The sequence below is a fragment of the Vipera berus genome (assembly GCF_964194415.1).
Source record: "Vipera berus genome assembly, chromosome: 2".
In the NCBI taxonomy this organism is placed as follows: domain Eukaryota; kingdom Metazoa; phylum Chordata; class Lepidosauria; order Squamata; family Viperidae; genus Vipera; species Vipera berus.
Genome location: NC_138203.1, coordinates 200,163,359 through 200,186,126, shown reverse-complemented (window position 1 = coordinate 200,186,126; position 22,768 = coordinate 200,163,359). Strand labels below are relative to the sequence as shown.

The following is a 22,768-nucleotide window of genomic DNA, read 5'->3' as shown; positions in this document are numbered from 1 at the left end:
ATTTCTGAGTTATGCTAAATCAATGAGTTTTGTTCTGTAGATGCTCGTTCCAGGTTGCTCCCTGTAATGACCTCAATTATATATGTCTTCATTGTGAAATTATGATTGCCATTGCTTGGCTTCAGATGACAGCAGAGGAAAGATTTCCATGATAAAGAAGTATAAATGGTACTATCTAACTAAATTAGCATGTAGGACTTGCTATTAAAGATTATTCCTATTAAAATCAGTGCAGTTCATAAAGACTCTGTGATTGAGTAGTAGTAATAACAATAATGACAATGTAGCAACAATGGTGCATTGGGATATCTGTAAGAAATAACATTTGCCTGCAAGCAAGTACTGGTAGACCACAAAATAGACAAAGATATAGAAAAAGAAGCTAAAGTGTTCTGGGACTTTAGAATATAAGCAGACAGGTCCCAACACATATCACCCCTGACTTGACACTTGTCAATAAGAAAGACCAAAATAAAATCTGAATAGTAGACATGGAAGTACTTTGAGACAACAGCAGAGAAGAGAAAGAATTAGAGAAATGTTGAAAATATCATTATCAATCAATTGCAAACGGCAGTTTTACATGGAACAGTCCTGCAATGCTACTGTTAACACCATCAAACAACAACAAACATCTGCCTTTCCAGGTCCTTGGGAAAGATAGATGAAAATAGCAAATCCAGTTGAAACATCCAGCTGATTGTGTGACAAACCACAATAATACAACTGGGAGGAATAAAATATAATGATTATAGATCAATATAAAAGGCTTAATAGTTTATACCCAGAATATTTACAAGTATATATGACTAGAGATGCATACTTGCAACATATATCCTGCCTGCATGATTTCTTTCTTAATCCCCAAATGAAGAAAAGTATCTCTTGATGTTATGTATGCAGGCACCTGCATAGCAACAGCCACCAGGGGGCGTTGGCCTGGACGGTTTCAGCGGGAAACCCAGTTTCGGCAGGAAACCTAGGGCCAACCCCATTGGCTGTCCGCTTACCTGGCTAGGTATTTAAGGAGGCCAGGTAGCCCTCACTCCCCAGTTCACTACCCCCCTTCAATAAAGAGCTGAACTCACACACCGGCTGGCGTCTCTTCCTTGCGTCAGACCCACTACACAATACTTGAGTCAAGCTTGACTTCTGGTGACTTCATACATTATAACCATGTAGGTTTTTGGCTAAATGTAGAGGCAGTTTGTCATTGCTTTCTTGAAGAATACTTTTAAACTTCTCAATCTATCCTACAGCCCTGGTGTTCCCTGTAGGCTTGTTTCTTAGATGAATTTTAAACAGACTTGGCTTCTAAGCCATACAAGATCAGCTAGATGTTGCCATCTGCTCAGATACTACTGACTCACACAGGGTCACAATAGGATCTATGCTGCTGAAATCCTAATGGCACTTGTTTGATCTTCTCATTCATCTTTAACATCTGTGAGTTTGTGTTCTCCAAAAGTACTTGCAATACATAAAAGAATGGTTGTGATTGTGTTAGCTTATATCCTTGTTAGAATGCATGAGATTGGTCAGCCAATTGTGAAAGATCATCATATGCAATTTTTCTAAGAAATCTTTTTCCTTGTTCTTCTGTGAAACTCAATATTTGTCCTATTTTAAAAGGAAATATTACAACAGTGCACTTGAAAGAAAGAATGTGAGATAATGTTAAAAGTGTTTCACAGAATCCAAATTATTCCAAAAAACCCTATGATTAAGGGAACACAAAGACAAAGCCAGTATGATTCCCTCTTATGTCGTATCTCTTTAAACAAAAAGAATCTTCATTAAAACCACTAAATTTTATGTGATTTGCTAATTGTTTTTATCATATTAAGTGCATGTCAAATATAATTATTTTCATCAAAAGAAGAAAATGTACTTCAACTTTAAAAAATGTACTAGTGTTGCATATATTAGTGTTAGAAATAACTGAAATATGTGTTGTGAATATTTAGAAATAATCAAAATAAAATTTTATAAACTGAGAATGTAATCAAATCTTAAATATGTGTGAATAACAATAGGCAGAAGAAAATCATAATCTGGCCAGATTATAGGAATCTGACACAATCTGTAATATCGATTTCCAGAGCAAAAGTTTGCATAGAGTCTCATAGCTGACCCAAAATATTTCTGTACCTGGTAATTGGTTTAACTGTATAATTTTCTGCTCTTTTTAACTCATTATTATTCATTATTTAACTCATTATTCAGATCATAAGAACATAAATAGTACCCTGCTGGATCAGACCCCTGGCCCATTTAGTCCAGCTGTCTGTTAGACTTCCACAAATTGGTCCAATCCATTTTTGAAACATATATACATACATACATACATACATACATACATACATACATACATACATATCTTTTGTCTGTATATCATTTCATTGGGTGACCTCTGATTCTTGTATTTGGGGAGAAGAAAATAGCTTCTCTTTATCCACTTTATATTCACACCATGCCTAATTTTGTATACCTAATTTTTGTATACCTAAATACCATCATATTTCAATACAAGGAAGCTTCTCCAGCCCCGATAAAATTTGTTCCACTGTGAACCTTCTCTGTATTCTCTATATCTGATTTGATATCTTTTTTGAAGCGGGTCCATGCTGTATCAAATCAACAGCTTCATTGAACTGTTCACCATGATTCCAAGATCTCCTTTCTCAGCTAGCTCTGCTAGCTCTGATCCTTTTAGTTTGTTTGAGTAGTTAGTCTGCATTACTTTCCACTTGCTCATCTTGAATGACACCTGTCATTTTGATACTTATTACCCTAATGTAATGTGCCTTAGATCCCTTTGGGTTTCTTTACAGTCCCTTCTTGCTTTCAGCACTGTGCACAATTTAGTGTTATCAACAAAATTGGCTATTCCACTAGTCGCATTTTATTTCAGATCATTTATAAATATGTTTATAAAAACACCAATCCTGGACTCCATTAATTATATTCCTCCATTTGAAAAATATCCATGAACCCTTATTCCTTGTTTCCTGTTATTAAGCCAATTATTTATTTAGAACTGGCCCTGCCCTTATAACTCTTAAAATTACTGCTAAATGTTTGATAAGAGATTTTATTAAACATTTTCTGAAAATCTTAATACAGGCATGTCAAACTGCCGGCCTGCGGGCCCGATGCATCATACTAAAACTGCGCCCACCCCATTGCCAGCAATGGGGGAAAAGTCATGATATGTCGCACAACATCATGTGACATTGCAAGTTTGACATGCCTGTCTTAATAGATGATGTCTACTGGCTTGTTTATCAATACTCTCAGAAAAGTAGTAGATTAGTTAGACAAGACTTTCCCTTCATGCAGCTATGTTTTGTATCCTTGAGCAAGGCGAAATTACTCCAGATGTTTAGTAAATTTGTCTGAGGTAAAATTATCCAAGCATGAGGTTAATGAAGATGCCTGTTTCACAATACATGTATAGGGTTTTTTTTTGAGAAAAGGCTAATCAAGGTTGCTCTAAAATTGAAGATGGCATCCTTTCAATTAATTTAGTAAAACTACAGGAACAATTTTCTATTATTACATCTGTATTTAGAAAACTTTCAAACACAACTGATAAGTGAAGGAATATATTGTTGACAGCTCATTGGAAACAAAATGAAAAACTAATATACTTAGCTTTTTTTAGCAAAGTTGTGGGAATAAATGCTTTAAAGTTTGTGTGTGTATGTTTTAAAAAATCATCCCTTTTTGGTAAAATGCCCTATATGACAGTTATTTTAAGTATATTCTAGGAATTATATCCCTGGAGAATCTGATCAGGCCACTGCCATTCTGAAGAGCAAATGTCAATTACCTGGTCTATCTTTTCTTTATATCAACCAGAACATTGATAAAGTGTTTTACTACTCAAGCAAGCCCAGACTGTGTCAGGTTCACTGATTAGTATTTCATGGTAGATTCTTAATTTCTCTGCTCATCAATAAAGGGGAAAGGAACTGAAACAGTAGATGACTGGATTAGCCATTGTTTCAGATTGTGTCTTTTAAAGGTTAATCAGCCCTGACACTTATAAAGAAAATTAGTTATCTGCTCACAGTTACTTTTCCAAGATAGTCTGAACTTTTGTTTTGTGTGTCACAGAAAAGGTGGGCATATGTGATTAATGGTTCTCCAGCCAACTGCCAACTTAAAGTCTGTGCTGCTTGTTTTCTTGAACCATGTCAACAGTTTTGCTTTCATGTCTCTTAGTTGTGTCCATGCTTTCAGATAAGTTTGGACTTTTTGTGACTGCCTTGGGATTCCCTGCAGTTTTGTGGGGAAGATTTCGGAAGTGGTTTGCTATTGCCTGCTTCCTGGGGCTGAGATAAATTAGAACGGCTGGCCCAAGATCATCCAGATGGATTTATGCTTAAGAACTCACTATCTCCTGGTTTCTAGCCTGATGTCTTAACCACTACAAACCAGTTCTCAAAGCATTGTTACTGTTGTCAAAAAGACTTATTCTTTCAAGTGTTAAAAACAGTGCCTCTTAATCATGACAAAGCTTCTGTAAATACCAGCCAGGATCTTATTTAAGGAATGTTAATTGCCTTTCGTATTTTCTATCACAATACTTGCTTTTCACTTAGCAATATCCACCCAGCATCTCTCTGTTCATTACAGATAGTCCTTGACCTACGACCACAATTGAGCCCCAAAATTTTTATTACTGAGCGAGAAAGATGTTAAACGAGTCTTGACCCCTTTTACGACCTTTCTTTCCATAGTTGTTAAGTGAATCACTGCAGTTGTTAAGTGAATCATTCGGTCATCAAGAAAATCTGGCTTGCTCCATTACTTGCTTGTCGAGAGCCAGTTGGGAAAGTTACAAATGATGATCACATGACCCCAGGACAGTGCAACTGTTATAAACACAAGCTAGTTGCCAAGCATCTGAATTTTGATCACATGACCATGGGGATGCTGCACCGGTTGTAAGTATAAAAATTGCATAAGTTACTTTTTCAGTGTTGCTGTAACTTCAAAGTCTCTGAACGAATCGTTGTAAGTTGAGGACTTGTAAGTTGAAGTCTTTGGTGTAATTAGTTTCTAACAAAGTTATTATAATTCATTATTTTCCTCCCAACTAGCCCTCTTCAATCATTCTATTGTCTTCTGCTACTTTTGATATTTTTTCCAGTCAGGGAAGATCATATTAAGAAAATTGCCTTTCTCTACTTCCCTGGTTAATCCTTCTCCCTACCCCCATCCTGCCACGCCCTAGTTTTCAGTTCCTTTCCCTCTTTCTGTTCTTTAAGTGCTGATAGTTATCTGGCCTCATTGAAGCACACCCTTCCTCATTTCTTCTTGACCCTCCTTGAGTCCCATTTGTGCTCAAATTCCAACTTCTATCTTTGTTTATGAAAGAGCTTGTCTTTTTCATTTATCATCTAACAGCCTCGTTGATCTACGTCACTTAGAATTTTGCATAGGCTACTCAATTGAAATAGTCCTTCCTTTAATGCTGAATGACATTTTGGCGGCCAAGTCCAATGACTTCCACTTACATTAGTTCTTTTGGATCTGAGAGATGTACTGGAGGCAGTTAGTTGGCTTTTAAATCTTTGGGAATAATTGGTGGTGCTGTTTTTGAATCCTTGGAATCTTTTTCTTTGCCTTCTTGGGTTTTTAATTTCAGTATTTTATGGTCGATTTCAGTTCTGGGGATTTCCCCTTAGAGTGGATGTCACTGAGAAATCAGTCTTCAGTCCTAGTTTTTTTTACCATTTTTACCCCTTCCTTGTGTAAAAAGGAAAGGACTATGATTCACAAGCAGGGCTTCCATTATCCTGGATAATGTTCAAATTTAACCTCTTATTGACTTTTAGCTAAAAAAGGTGAAAAATTAACTTATGATTTATAGGTTTGAATATCATAAAGGGTAGCTTATGGAAAGAAGGAAATTATGATCTAAACTTAGAGCGGGTAATATGTAAATGCATTTATAATCACTGTCAAAAAGATCAGAAGCCACTTCTTTGTTATCTTCTCTTTTATTTTTATTTCTTTTCTTTTCTTGTTTTACTTATTCACTATTTTTCCTTATTTTCTTTGTTTCTTTTCCAATATATGTATTGCTTTTGTCTTGTTAAAATGTTCTTCAATAAAAGTTCAGTGGTTAGAATGCAGTATTGCAGACCAACTCTGCCCACTGCCAGGAGTTCGATCCTGACTGATTCAGATTTGACTCAGCCTTCCATCCTTCCAAGCTCAACAAAATTAGGACCCAGTTTGTTGGGGGCAATATGCTGACTCTGTAAACTACTTAGAAAGTGCTGAAAAGCACTATGAAGCAGTATATAAGTCTATTGCTATTGCTATTGATACCTTTCTCCATCCTCTGATTTTAGTCTGGAATAATGTCATTCGGGTGGTTCTGGGCCTAGCATGTTCTTTACATGTCTGTGTAGGGCTCTGCACTGGCTCCCCATTTGAATCAGAGCCCCATTTAAACTATTGGTCTTTTTGTGTTTACAGCCCTCCAATCACAGACTTGACAATATCTCTTCTTCTGAATGTCTCTCTACAATTTTTTTCATTCCTTCCATTCCTTTCAGCAATACAATCTTCTTTCAATTCCATTTCAGGGCCATGGTCTTCATGTTCTGAGCCTGTAGGGACCTACCTTAATGACTCTGGAATCAATTCCATTTTCTGTGGACACTGATCAATTTAATGTGATTGGAACTATCATATCTATGTTGTAGACCTCCAGGTGACCACAAGATAGCTTCATTTGTTAAGAATTTTCTGTATCTCTTGACTCCCCTCTATTGGACAGGTGAAAATTGGACAGCTGTAATATGCATGATTTCTAGAGATATCTTTCTCCTGAAGTCCATGTATTTGCTATATTGTTTGTATGTCAACCACACACTAGATCAGTATTGCATCAGAGGGTATGAGATAATGAACTATCAGGTGTCTTCCAGGTACTACTGCCAGTATGGACAAGAAGCGTATTTTTAAAGTAGTCAATAATGCCAGCAAGGACTGTGATGTGGAGGCTATTGTACATCTTGGCGCTAACAATCTGTCCCCAAAAGATGTACTCTCTGTGCAGAATGATTTCCAGAGTTTGGGGCAGGAACTTAGCAGGATAGACTGTAGGCTTACTTTTTCAGAGTTTTTACCAGAAGCAAAATGGAAAAGGCCAGCAGATAGCAGAATTCAATATGTGGCTAAAGGAGTGGTTGAAAGGGGAAGGCTTTAGTTATATTAGTCACAATGTCTGTAGCTGATTCAATGAAAAAATGTACAAAAGAGATGGTTTGCATCCATCAAAGAAAGGGACTGAGTTACTTGGCAATAAATTCACAAATTTTCTGGAGGAATCATAATCATAATAGTAAAGTTGGAAGGGACCTTGGAGGTCATCTAGTCCAACCCCCTGCTCAGGCAGGAAACCCTATACCATTTCAGACAAATGGCTGTCCAGTCTCTTCTTAAAAACTTCCAGTGTTGGAGCATTCACAACTTCTGGTGGCAGGTTGTTCCACTGGTTAATTGTTCTAACTGTCAGGAAGTTTCTCCTTAGTTCTGGGTTGCTTCTCTCCTTGATTAGTTTCCATCCATTGCTTCTTGTCCTGCCTTTGGGTGCTTTGTAGAATAGCTTGACTCCCTCTTCTTTGTGGCAGCTCCTGAGATATTTGAACACTGCTATCATGTCACCCCTAGTCCTTGTCTTCATTAAACTAGACATGCCCAATTCCAGCCTTATATGTTTTAGCCTCCAGTCCCCTAATCATCTTTGTTGCTCTTCTCTGTACTCTTTCCAGAGTCTCAACATCTTTTTTACATCATGGTGAGCAAAACTGGATACAGTATTCCAAGTGTGGCCTTATTTATATTTAAACTAAACAACAGGAACAGTGAGTTAATTGATACAGAACATCCCTGTCCCTGGCAATCTAAAAATTATAGGGCTATCAGTTCATGTAACATAGATGTGTGTGGACAAGAATATCAACCTTGCTGTCAAGCAAAATCAAGCTTTTAATAGCGAGTGCCACACAAAGTGCACTAACCAAACAGGTGGTAAGAAAATAGGGGAACTCAGGCACCACACAGGTTATGTAGAAAGTAAACACGGTCATAAAGGACTCAAATGTCTATATACCAATGCACAGAGTATAAACAGTAAACACGGTGCACTAGAAATTCAGGTTAATGAGGGCAGATATGATATTGTTGCCATTACGGAAACATGGTGGGATGAAACCTACAAATGGAACACACAGCTAAAGGGATTTAAATTATTTAAAAGAGACGGACCAAATAAAAGAGGAGGTGGAGTTGCTCTCTATATAAAAAATAAATACATCTCTACAGAAATAGAGCACAACAATGATGAAAACTGTCTTGAATACATTTGGGTCAATATAAAAGGGAGAAAAGTGACATTGCCATAGGTTTATACTATAGTTTATACTATAGGCCACCCAACCAAACAGAGAAAATATGCAAAGATGAAGTGAGGAAAGCTAAGACTCAAAATGAACTAAGGCTTGCGACCAAAGTCAAGTATAACAAAAAAAAACCTTCTTTCAACATGTAAAAAACAAGAAAAAAATTAAGGAAATGATTTTTCCATTAGTGGGGGAAAGTGGCAAGAAGGTGACAAGCAACAGGGAGAAAGCAGAACTATTTAACTCATTTTTTGCATCTGTCTTTAAACAAAGGGAAATAACAGTCCAACCTATCAAAAACAGTGCCATGAAAAACAGAATAGAAACACCAGTTAAGATAGGCAAGAAAATGGTAAGTGAGCACCTGTCCAGCCCAGACAAGTTCAAATCACCAGGAACAGATGGATTACACCCCAAGGTTCTCAAGGAACTGGCAGATGTGATCTCAGAACCATTGAAGTATATTTTTCAAAGATCCTGGAGCATTGGGGAACTACCAGAGAACTGGAAAAGAGCTGATGTAGTTCCCATCTTCAAAAAAGGGGGAAAATAGATCCAGGAAACTACAGACCTATCAGCCTGACCTCAATACCTGGGAAGATTCTGGAAAAGATAATCAAACAACAAATCAGCGAACACCTAGAGGCAAACAAAGTCATTACTAAAAGCCAACATGGGTTTGTCAAAAATAGATTATGCCAGACAAATCTTATTGCATTCTTTGACCAAGTGACAAAATTAGTGGACCAGAGGAATGCTGTAGATATAATTTACTTGGACTTCAGTAAGACATTTGATAAAGTAGATCACAACCTACTACTTGATAAGATAGAAAAATATGGGTTAGACAGCATCACCACCAGATGGATTCATAGCTGGCTAACTGGCTGTACTCGGCGTGTTGTCCTCAATGGAACTGCATCTACATGGAGGGAAGTGTGTAGTGGGGTGCCCCAGGGCTTTGTTCTAGACCCAGTGCTCTTCAACATCTTCAGCAATGATTTGAACGAGGGGATAGATAGGGAACTCATCAAATTTGCAGACAACACCAAGCTGGAAGGCATAGCCAACACTCCAGAAGACAGGCTTAAGATACAGGAAGATCTGGACAGACGTGAACACTGGGCGCAATTTAACAAAATGAAATTAAATGGTAAAAAAAAGTAAGGTTCTACATTTAGGCAAGAAAAACCAAATGCACAGGTATAGTATAGGTGGTACCTTGTTCAATAGTAGTAACTATGAGAGGGATCTTGGAGTCCTAGTGGACAATCTCTTAAATATGAGCCAGCAGTGTGCTGCAGCTGCCAAAAAAGCCAACACAGTGCTAGGCTGATTTAACAGAGGGATAGAATCAAGATCACATGAATACCACTTTACAATGCCTTGGTAAGGCCATACTTGGAATACTGCATCCAGGACAAGAAGCAACAGATGGAAACTAATTAAGGAGAGAAGCAACCTAGAACTAAGGAGAAACTTCCTGACAGTTAGAACAATTAACCAGTGGAACAACCTGCCTCCAGAAGCTGTGAATGCTCCAATACTGGAAGTTTTTAAGAAGAGGCTGGACAGCCATTTGTCTGAAATGGTATTGGGTTTCCCGCCAGAGCAGGGGGTTAGACTAGATGACCTCCAAGGTCCCTTCCATTATTATTATTGTTGTTGTTAGTATTATTATCTTAAATATCATGCTAATTGGCTATTAATGTGAAAGTTCCACTTGGAGCATTTAATTATTGTATAGTGCAGAGTCAAGAATAGATATCTAGGGAATGATAGAGCTATAAATGTTTCAGATTTGACAATGTTGCTTTATTACTTGATCCCTTCTCATTATATTTAGTTAAAATGCTTCATAATAATTCTCTTCCACTGACAGTAATTCCACCATCAATAATGTACCTATTCATGTAGCAAAGCTGGTTGGCATATTTTACAACAGTTACGTATGCAAATAATAATGCTATTATTGTGGGGTTTTGATGAGATAAAATGTACAGATATCACAATTTTGGCTATATTATTTTTTTTCTTTTTGGTGGTATTAATCAGAATGTAGTACCAAGTAAAAAAGGTTTTTAAAAAACCCTAAAACCACTTTATACAAAGCAATTAAAATTTATTTATTTATTTATTTATTTATTTATTTATTTATTTATTTATTTATTTATTTATTTATTTATTTATTTATTTATTTATTTATATTTTTATACCGCCCTTCTCCCGAAGGACTCAAGGCGGTGTACAGGGCAATAAATACAAAAACAGGATACAAAAGTTAAAAGCGATTAAATAAATGCCCAAGGTTAAAACAATAATTAAGACGTATTAAAACCCCAACCCTAACCCATCAGACCAGGTCAGATTGCTCAAATAGGTACGTTTTTAGATCGCGCCAGAAGGAGCGAAGGTCGGGGGCCATCCGGAACTCAACCGGCAAGTGGTTCCATAGGTCTGGCGCGCCCACAGAGAACGCTCTCCCCCTGGGGGCCACCAATTGACATTCTTTGATCGGAGGCACCCTGAGGAGGCCCTCTCTGTGGGAGCGCACTGGACGGAGGTTGACACCAGCCGCAGGTGTTGCCGTAGGTAATCCGGACCCATGCCATGTAGGGCTTTGTAAGTCATTACTAACACCTTGAATCTCACCCGGAGGGCAACCGGCAGCCAATGCAGCTCGCGGAGCAAAGGTGTAACATGGGAGTATCGGGAAATCCCCAGCACAACTCGCGTGGCTGCATTCTGCACCAGTTGGAGCCTCCGAGTGGACTTCAAGGGCAGCCCCATGTAGAGAGCATTACAGTAGTCTAGACGAAAAGTCACGAGCACATGAGTGACTGTACGCAAGGCATCCCGGTCTAGATAGGGTCGCAACTGGTGCACCAGGCGAACCTGGGCAAAGGCCCCCCTAGTCACAGCTCCAATATGCTCTTCTAAAGAGAGCTGTGAATCTAGAAGGACCCCCAAGTTGCGCGCCCTATCTACGGGGGGCAATAGCTCACCCCCCATGACCAGAGATGGGATAATCGGAATTTCCCGGGATGCCGGCACGAACAGCCACTCAGTCTTGTCAGGGTTGAGTCGAAGCCTGTTCCTCCCCATCCAGACCCGGATCGCCTCCAGGCAGCGGGACATCACGTCGAGGGCATCACTGGGGTGGTTTGGGGTCAAAATAAAAAGCTGGGTATCATCAGCATATTGATGATACCCAACTCCAAAACCACGAATGATCTCGCCCAGCGGCTTCATATAGATGTTGAACAGGAGAGGCGAGAGAACTGATCCCTGAGGAACTCCACAAATGAGAGGTCTCAAGGTCGATCTCTGCCCCCCTGCCAACACCGACTGCGAGCATCCCAGAAGGTAGAACCACTGGAGAACTGTGCCTCCCACTCCCAACCCCCTGAGACGTCGCAGCAGGATACCATGGTCGATGGTATCAAAGGCCGCTGAGAGGTCCAAAAGGACTAGGACAGAGGAGCAACCCCTGTCCCGAGCCCGCCAGAGATCATTCACCAGCGCGACCAATGCCGTCTCTGTGCTGTACCCGGGCCTGAAACCCGATTGGTACGGGTCTAGATAATCAGCTTCATCCAAGAACAAAGGGAGCTATTGCGCCACCACGCTCTCAACAACCTTCGACAGAAAGCGAAGGTTGGAGACGGGACGAAAGTTGTTTAATATTGCTGGGTCCAAGGCAGGCTTCTTGAGGAGGGGTCTCACCACCGCCTCCTTCAAGGCGGCGGGAAAGCTACCCTCACTCAAAGAGGCAGTAATCACTGCCTGGAGCCAGCCTCGTGTCCCATCCCGGGCCGCATAAGTCAGCCAGGAGGGACACGGGTCCAACAAACACGTGGTGGAGCTCAGCTTCCCCATGATCTTGTCCACTTCTTCAGGAGTCACAGGGTCGAACTCTTCCCAGATTACATCGACAAGGATGCCCGTATCCTCATCATCAGACTCTGCCCAGACTCTGCCCAGTCGGAGTCCAGACCGGTCCGGATCCAAGTGATTTTATCCGACAGAAATCGACTAAACTCCTCGGCTCGACCCTGCAAGGGTTCCTCCCTCACCTCCTGATTGGAATAGAATACCATGTAATTAGAATAGAATGGAATGGAATTAAAAAAGAATCATGATGAAAAATATCATTTTTTGATGTAAGAGGTCATGGATGACTGTTTATTCAATAGGCATTGCACTGTCTAACTTAATAAAACTATCATATACACATATGGATAAACCAGTCCACGGAGAAGCCAACATTTTAATCAAAATACCATGAGAGATATGCAATGTGCAGAAAAGCCAACCTGCTTTTTTCATGGTATTTTGATTAAAAATTTGAAGAACAGTTTATCTATGGATAAGTTCATCTGCGAGTATACAGTAACTGGGAAATAAAAATATTGTCATATTCTTGCAAATAAGTCTATCAAATAAGTTGAACCAAATTTCTGGGATATAATTTGGGATCTAGAATTCTCAGTGTATAATTGAGTGTACAATACACAATATTTTTCCTGGTTATTAGATATTTATTCATTCATTCATTCATTCATTCATTCATTCATTCATTCATTCATTCATTTATTTATTTATTTATTTATTTATTTATTTATTTATTTATTTAGTCCAGACCATATATGTTACATATGGCTTTCCCCCAAGGATTTGGTCGAGTTAAAGAAAAACATCTTTGGATGGTTTTATGATTGTGTTTTGTTCCATTTTATATTTTACATATTGGGTATGTTTTAAATATTAGGTGGGAGTTCTTTGCTTTATTGTAAATTTTTGATACATGGTGCCTAAAATCATACTGTTTTAGTTGGGTAGTCCTGCCAATCAGACATAATGATGATAGATAGATAGATACAGTAGATAGATAGATAGATAGATAGATAGATAGATAGATAGATAGATAGATAGATAGATAGATAGATAGATAGATAGATAGACAGACAGACAGACAGACAGACAGACAGACAGACAGACAGACAGACAGACAGACAGACAGACAGACAGACAGACAGGGTTTTCACATTCTTACCTGAGAAACAATTAGTCCAAACAGGTGTGCCTGTCAGCACTGTGAAAGAAAAGTATATGTTAATCTTTTTAATATGAATTTGATTTCTGCAGGCTAATAAGACTATCTTATGTCTAACAACCTTGAGGATTATCAGATGGGCAGGGAATATTTGGGTTTACATTTGGGGCAACCGACATTTTAGCTATTACTGAAAACTCCTTAATCATTTTTATTTAGTAGATAGTAAAAAGAATAAATTGCCTTTTGTAATTATTTTCACAGAGGTGATTCAACTGATACTCCCCGAAGAGCAGAAACTCAGCATTACCACAGTAACTGTTGGACTAAGCACTGTATTGACTTGTGCAATCCACGGACCTCTGAGGCCTCCAATCATCTGGAAACGCAACGGGATTATGTTGAACTTCTTGGATTTGGAAGATATCAATGTAAGTTTTAAGTCTTCTGTCATAATCATGACTACACATTGGAGAAATTAAAGTATGAACTTACATTCTCCCAGGATTCACACATTATTTCACTATAAACTGTATATTCTCCTTCAGGGAAAAATATATTCTCAATAGTAAATATTAGTTTTTGTGGGGAACTTTGATTTTTCAATCACTCCTCAGTTTTAAATCTGGCAGTTTTTTTTAATTTTTCAAACTTTAATGGCATACTGTGTAAAGATATATATCGTACTTATACATAATCATGGTTACGGGATGATAAGAAGATTTCCTCAGAACTTTTTGCTACCTTATATAAGCTAAAACAAACTCTAAGCATAGGATAAACCAGAAACTAGAAAGGGAGTTCCAGCTTTGAAAAGACAAATACTGCAAAAACCTTTATTCCCTGATTTTTCCCAACACTGAAAATGCTGTATCAGGAGGAGGATGGGGAAAAAAGATGTGGTTGGAGCTCAGCAGGGCCATGCTGGAAAAAGCTTTAAATTTATCAAAATCAAACTCATCAAACCAGGGGGGGGGGGAAATCAGACCAGCCTTTGTAATGAAGATAAATAACTATAAAAGCCTGGATGAGAATAGAAAACTGGTATGTTTCATTAGGATAGGTAAGATTATCTTGTGAAATGCTCCCAGTTGGTGTTCTGTTTGGACAATAACTTTTTCATAAAGTAAGAAGAACAAAAAAAACAACACAGTTGATTCAGTTAAATGCAGCTTATCTTCCATAAAACAGATGTTTTACGTTGCCTAAAATAGATGTTCTTTTGGATAAGGAAAATACATGTTCAAATAGTGTGTGTATGGTATGTGTGTGGGACAGAGTATGAGTATGTGTGAGTGTGTGTGTGAATTTGTGTGTGTGCGTTAGATCTCAAATACTTTTTGGGATGAGCATTCAAGTTTTTTGATAAGTTAGTTCTTCTTTATTCTCATCAGTTTGCTCCACTGATGGGTGTTATATACCCTCCAGAGAAGTCATTTTGCGAACAAGTGACTCTTTCTTTCATTTTCTCCTTGCTTAGAATATGCAAATGGACCCTACTTTAAAACTGTGCTTTAAGAAGGTGTGGGAGATCCAGTCCCGATTCAGATTTTAATATGGTGACAATCAGATTTAAAACTTTGCTCAGTTTTGATGCAGATTCAGCCATTTCCTCCTGCTGCTTACTAGATCAAATTGTTCTAGAATTCATTTCTTGATGATATCAGTGGTAGGATATATCTGCTTTATTGATTTGTAAAGAGAGGACTTGTAACAGGCTGCTGTACACTAGTATGTTCCTCCTATTGACCTCTATTAACTCTTCTAAATTGGACTAAAAGTCACGTTGGACAATCCAGCAATTGGAAATAGTGCTTTATTTCTCTTCTGCTAAAGCCCAATTCTGCATTACCCAATGATATATTTAAAGGCATAAGAGGAAACTATGCTTCTTAATGCAGTTATAGTCAGTTAATTACATTGTTTCTATTCCCACCCTTTTAGGATGCCTCAAGCATCAACTCAATTGCATTTTTCTACTTTTCACAATAAGGCTAGCAATTTAGTTAATTGGAAGTATAACAGGAGATTAATTGTACCTTTTAACTGCAAGAAAATCTTCCTTGCTTCTAGCATGATTTAATCACATACAAGTTTAGAGACATTTTTGGATATTTTTTAAACAAGCATATTGTCAACTCTATAAATGAGCATGGCTGCAGCCATTTTTCCTACTCATTTTTGGTTGCCACATAAAACGGGGGGGGGTGCCCACGTGCTTCGCTAGTCAAACTAATCTTTTGTCCCTTGGGAACCAAGGACATCGGCTGCTCCCAAGACTGCAGGCTGGGTGTTGAGTAAAAAGCCTGCACAGAAGATGTATTGGGGAACGTAGTTTCTTGCATACTTTACTTTTGTATTGGTGAATTGTTAAGTGTGTCTCCAGACTTGATTTCACTTTTTTTAAATAATAGACTTAGTTTCACTTTTGATGTGCCGATACTTTGTAATAATAAACATGTTCCTTGAGAAATTTGCAAGCCTCTGAGTTCTGCTTTATTTGTCTTTGTCTGGAACCATGACACATACATTATGTTTCAATTGAAATAATGTTGTATCAAAATTTAACAGGCAGCCAACAAATAATATCAAAATAAGAAAAAGGTTGTTGCAGAAAAAATCTAGTATTGCTATGCCCCACATCCAAGTTTGTCCTGAACAGAGATAGTGACATGCATCAAAATAAGTATTGATGACAGTAATGCTTGGCAATGAAACACCAATTCTAAATGTGAACAAAAATTAAAATTAGGAGACTAATTTATTTTTGGTGGCCTGCTGCTTTTGTGCACTGTTTTGACTGGCAATTAAAATTAATCATTTTTCTCGACTACTTAATGAGAGACTTATAAGCTGCATAGTAATTTCACTTATCTACCAAGACCTGCATATTTTCATCACATAACTCTTCCGAAAGTACCATCTGAATGATTCATATAATTAATTCATTTTATCCTTGTCCCTAATATTCAAGGTTGCCTAAATTAACAAAATAATATTTAATACTAATGAATACCATAGCTACTTGGGGTGCATTTTAAAAGAAAGCACTTTTAATCATATATACATTTGATTACACTTACAACTCACATTTTCTCCAACCTTACAGTGTTTAATGCAATGGTCATTCTTGTGAATATTCTTGCCTAAGAATCAAAAAGAATAAAGACGATTTTAAAAATAAATAATGGAAAGCTCTTGTAATTTAATGTGTTTCTCATTTTCCTGAAAAGGAAAATTTAAAATACCTTTTAAGCATGTATAGTTTACTAGGGAAATGTCTAACAGCTAAAGAAGGATGGATCAAATTATTTCAGGTCCATCTCAGTTTCATATGTGTTTATTTATAAATTCATTCTGCATTTTCAACATTTCCTACTCTATGGTGAAGGAGCCCTAGTAAAAAATGATGGCTCTCTTGACAATTGAAATCATAAGCTGCATGTTGTTAAATAAGCTATTGTATCTTAAGTTTTGCATCTCTCAGGGGATGGGATAAGTTCACTGGAGAGAAGAAATAGAAAAACTTCAAGGACTAAATGGATCTCATGAAGGGCCTTTAGCTGCTTTGAATAGACTTTTCCAGTTTATTTCTAATGTTTCAACTTCAGCTTTTATTTCACAAGTTACCACTTGGTTGGCCTTGCCTGCTCCTGGGGCTTATGTTGTTGTCTTCCCTCCCTTCCCATTTATGTTATCCTCATTTTGGATAGCACCATTGCCTTCAGTCTAAATGGCAAATTACCCTATATATTATGCTGGAGACTGTGTCACATGTAGAGGGTGACCAACCGACTGATACTAATTAGAAGATTTGTGACGTAGTAGGGAGACACAGAGGGGAGCAGTACATAGTAGGGAAAGGGGCCAGAGAGATGATGAAACTTCTCTCCGTATCAGAACATTGTATGTATTTTTTTTAATGCGATGTACAAGCTGCCTCAACCTCCATCATGACTTTGGGCAATATATACTGCATTAAACATCTGCCTGCTTGTTAAAAATTCCCCCGTAATTTGCCTTTTCTACTCAAAGACCAGTTCCAACGTCTTGAATTCTTTCTTCACAAAAAGCGCCCCTTAACCTAAGTACTCCATGAAGAGGCAGGGGATGAGACATTCTTGCAAATGTAAGGCATGTCCACAGGGAATAAGTGTTAGGAAAGAGACTAACTATGCCTGTAACTTCTCCAAATGTAAGATAGTTGTTTGGTGGAGGGAAAGCTAAATTGTGGCCAGCAGAGCTTCCCCTTCCATTTATTTTCTCCTCTGAGATTTTAAAGTAGGGTGAAGAGCTTTGGAGTACACTTGGTTTCCAATTATATAAAAGGAAAACACTGAGAGCACCAGAGTGTGTAGATACAGGTGTTTTGTAGTCCAGGCAGTTAAAATTGCAACTGAAGGAGGAGAGCAGCTAGCAGTTTAGGAGATGAAGGAGATTCGGATTCAGCAAGTCAACAGCAAAAAAGCTGAAAAGGGATGCAGAGCTTAGCAACCTGACTACCCCAGCAGATACGCTGAGAGTCTACAGCATCTTCCTTTTTCCACCTCAGCACTGACTGAGAAACCGCAAAGCCAATGCTTTAGAAGCAGTTTATTTTATTCATTTATTTAAGACTTGTATATGGTTCTCCATCTTATACCAAATTTTGGACACCTCCCCATCAAGAATTGTAAAACAATATCAGTAGTAAGGCAACATAAAAACCATATTAAAACTATTAAAACCATAACCTTTCAAAACAAAAACTTGACACCTAGTTAAATTTCCAACACACAATCACCTCATCCTATCCAGTGGATAGTGGATATTGTTAAGAAGTAAGAGGCTAACGAATGAAGGCAAATATATGTATCCCAGGATAATGTTGCAGGATCCAATATGGATCGGTCAGCAGGTCCACAGGATTTGGTCTTCTGAGCTTTTGGACTCATGCCGGTGCCCATCCTCAGGGAACTTCTCTGTGTCCTTTGGGCTATTTTGTGTGTGGTATTTAAGAATAAGAGACAAATGGAATTGGAAGTTCACAATCTGAGTCTCTTTGTTGGGGGTCTGGATTACTTCTCCAAAGGAATTTCTTAATGTGTTTATGTTCACAAAGCTAGCTACAGTTTTCATTTTCCACATTTTCTCACAAATACATATTTTGTTATTAGTTAAAAACATGGTTATCTTAATTTATATATCCGATATATCTAGCTGTCCAGCTGACACATAACTCAGGATGGGAAAACATGAAACTGAATTGTGAACCACCCAGAGTCATTTGCTGAGATGAGTGACTATAGAAATCAAATAAATAAATAAACTAACAATAATGACTCAATAAAAACAGCAAAATAAAACTGTAAACCCCCCCAAAAGAAACACATGAACATGTCAGCTGTCGAGAAAAACTCATCCAGTAGGTTATAACAGGTTATAAAAAGATCCATGGTGGCGCAGTGTTTAGAATGCAGTATTGTAGGCTGATTCTGCCGACTGCCAGGAGTTTGATCCTGACCGGCTCAAGGTTGACTCAGCCTTCCATCCTTCTAAGGTTGGTAAAATGAGAACCCAGATTGTTGGAGGCAATATGCTGACATTTTAAATCTCCTAGACAGGGCTGTAAAACACTATGAAGCAGTACATCAATACTAAATCTTAGAGATGCTTTCTCCTGCCAAGCCATTTTTTTCATGGCAAACTACAAAAGGTGAAACATGAAGTGCCTGTTCCCTCTTGTTACGGTTTTCTCAAGTTGGTCAGACCACAGACACAAAGTCTTAGTCTTGTTTTGTCCCACCTAGGCATTTTTGCACTTTAAAAAGTTAATGTGTATGTAATTGTCATACAACTTAAATTTTATTGTGTATTCTGCACCTCCATGTTTACGTCTATTTCTTACTTACTTCCTGTCTTATTCTATGATCTTCCAATTGCTTTACGTTTTGTACCACCATTTATACCTTATTTAATCTGTAATGTTCTATCTCTATGTCCTATAGCTACTTTCCTATCTGTGGTGTGCTTTCCTCTCTTTGCACCCACCCCCCAGCACTTATGGTCATCTCTTCCTGGAGCTGGTTTGTGGAATTCTGCACCCAGGCTGTTGCCCACAGTAGACTTCCTTCAGCCCCTTCTTTGCAGATGCTGGTTAGTGTCTTCCCCCATCTTTAGACTCTTATCACAGCAGGTCTTTTCTTTGAGGCATAGCTTGGTTTATGTTGGCTTCTTTTCTTCTCCCTGCAGTCTTCCTGACTGAACTATTCCCTCACCATACCCGCTCATCCACTGAGCTTCTGGTCTGGAAACATTCTCCAATTAAAGAGAAGCTAGGGCTGTTTAAAACCTCTTTGCTCAGTATCATGTCTGAATCTTAGTAAGGAAGGAGAAATGCCTGCTCATTCAAGACTGTGAATTTATCTTTTCATACTCACATTTCAATTTTCTCTAAAGGAAAGGTATATGAAAAAATATCCATTTAAAATGTATTGAAATGATAGATAAAATAGTGAAGTCATAAATATTCAGGAAATGTACTGAACATATGACATCAGATAAACAGTACAACTAATAATAATGATATAATGAGGACTGTATGGGAAAAATGCATTTATGTCCAAAAATGCATTTAGTTTTCAGTGGTTTTCAGGTTTAATATATATTTTTTTTTAAAAAAAGGAAAGAAAAAAAGATAAGAATGCCAAATAAAACATTAAAAATAACAATCTACCAAAGGGGAGAGAATCAAGCAAACAAAATAGTGACAAAAAGCTTGCCTAGTAAGAATATTAAGCTTTGAAAGCATAAGTCAAGAGAAGCAACTACCAGACTATCTCAACAAAATACTTTGCACAGCAGTGCCAAATACTGCATCAGAGGAAGAAATGAAGAGGAATCTCTTAAACACAAAATATATATTTCAGAAATAACTGTTTTTACGGCCAACATAATTTTTTTCTATCTGTTTATCCTCAACATGTAAGTAATAAGATTATTATTATGACTGCAGAATATATTTCTGAGTTTAAAAGAGAGAATAGCAAAAATAGTACCTAGATTGCTAAGAAAGAATTGCATTCACAATTCAGAAATAAATTTCAATCATTCTACATCTCATCTCTTACGTATATCTGTCTCACAGGACAATAGGGAATTGGTGGATGATGACCTCCACTTGGCTGCTGTAGAAGAACAAAGGTTTGGTTTCATTGGGGCTTTATAGAATCTCCCTAGTGATCTGCTAAAGGCCTAGGCCTAGCCTGAAAGAGAGCTATGTAAAAGCCTTCCTTATAGTAATCTAAACCAGACACTGGGAGAGACTTTTTTGTTTCTTAAAACAGAGAGAAAACATGACTGTATCACAAATGGCATGTCTACTGGCATTGCATTGAAGAAAATGATATCTAATATTTTCTCTGCTTCAAGAACTAAGCTCCCCTGTTGAAGGAAAGAGTATAGGATATGTTGGGCAGTTACTAAAATGGTGGATAGATATTTACCACGTGCAAGTGTCTTATAAAAGAGATGTATAGCTATTTGCAAGAGATGCATTTTACTGTTTTTTGGGCATCAATTGACCACCCAAAAGGACACTTTCCTCTGTTTGCTTATGATTGATGCTAGGATAAATCATAAGCAAACATTTTGTTTGCTTTTCTTTTCACAATAATCAAACAATCCATCCAATACTCTCTAAGGCAATCTTAATGTGAGAGATAAGTGCTGTGTCATCAATATTCGTTAGAATTGAGATTTTATATCCATTAAGTAAATGGAGGAGAAGGCTTGTATAGATCTGGGAATGCATCGTAGAATTCTCAAAGGTTAGTTGTATTAACAGTCCTGTTATCTTGGCCACTGACCTCTCTCTGCTAATTTTTACCACTGAATATCCAGTGTATCAGAGAGGTGATGAAGCAATAATTGCCCAACCCAAAATAGTGTTTCAATGTTTACAACATTTTCTTACCAACAGGACATGAACTTTCCTCAGGCCAAGCTCCATATGTCAATTTTTTGAGACAGTCCAGACAGAAAATCAGAATCATGGCCAACACTGCTTAAATTGTATGGTTACAGCAATTGAATCTGCTAGTCTGCCTTCCCCTGCCTTTACTTCCAAGAGAACTAGGGAGGGTCCCTTCTGAGATGTTTTTTCCACCCACATCTCTTCTTTGGACTCAGATTTCTTTCATCAGACTCCTATTTAAGGTGTGGTTCTGTCTCCTTTCTCCCAGTTCCATTACTTCATAAAATTACATATGGAGATCTAAAAACAGAACCTTATACTGAACAGAATTAAAATATGTTGGTGACGGATGACTGAAATTGGCCTTATAAAATGAGTTGTCTGTTCTGCACCAACATTTCCCTAAAGCCTTCCTGCAGCTGTCTGCTCTATGAATTTAGAAATCGCTAGACAAGTTCTGAAAGTGGGTGCCAATATGCTTTGGCTTAATCTTTGCTTAAAGCCATTGACTGCTATACTTGCTGACAAAAATGAGCTTGGTGGGTGGGATCTCTGTTATATTCTGAGTCAAAGGGATTTGGAAGGCCTGCAGGGAGATTTGGCCACCTGAAAATACCATATCCTCAAAGCAAGATGTGTTGGTATAGTAAGTGATAAATGGCAAATTTACCTGGTTCTTTGTTGCTCACTCTAGGAATGTACTAAATTCTAAAAACCTTTGCATTCAATCCAACCAGGGATTTTATTTTGTTTATATATCAGGCTCCCTCAGATTTGAAACACAGATGGCTAAACTACAGTTAGTAGATTGCAGCAGCCTGAGTGCTGAGTCAAATTATAAAATCCAACCATGATGGCTTTACACTCATGTAACATATTAACTAATCCCAGACTGACATAATAAATTATATGTGTGGTTAATTTATTCCAGGCAAGATAGCATCATTTACTGAAGAGCCATGGTGGTGCAGTGGTTAGAATGCAGTACTGCAGGCTAATTCTGCTGACTGCTGGCTGACAGTAGTTCAGCAGTTCAAGTCTCACCGGCTCAAGGTTGACTCAGACTTCCATCCTTCTAAGGTCAGGTAAAATGAGGACCCAGAATGTTGGGGGCAATCTGCTGACTCTGTAAACTGCTTAGAGGGGGCTGTAAAGCACTGTAAAGCAGTATATAAGTCTAAGCCCTGTTACTATTGCTGTCTTTTGGATATGCTGAATGATAGCTTGTTAATTGATTGGAGACTTCTTTGGGATAATTCCCCAAGAAGGAAACTCTCAATCTGCAAGTAGAATTATGAACCACCTCACTATTTTTCTCATGGTACATGC

At 38.0% G+C, this 22,768-nt stretch overlaps 1 protein-coding gene across 1 annotated transcript in view; it reads left to right on the top strand.

Annotated features, from left to right (window-relative positions):
• The window catches only part of FSTL4 (follistatin like 4), a gene marked incomplete at both ends in the record, with an annotated part of 488,976 nt that overhangs the window by 392,648 nt on the left and 73,560 nt on the right, over positions 1–22,768 (top strand). The window contains one exon of the mRNA XM_081318026.1: positions 13,750–13,916. Coding sequence (XP_081174152.1) covers positions 13,750–13,916 — 167 coding nt within the window. The remainder of the gene's footprint in view (positions 1–13,749; positions 13,917–22,768) is intronic.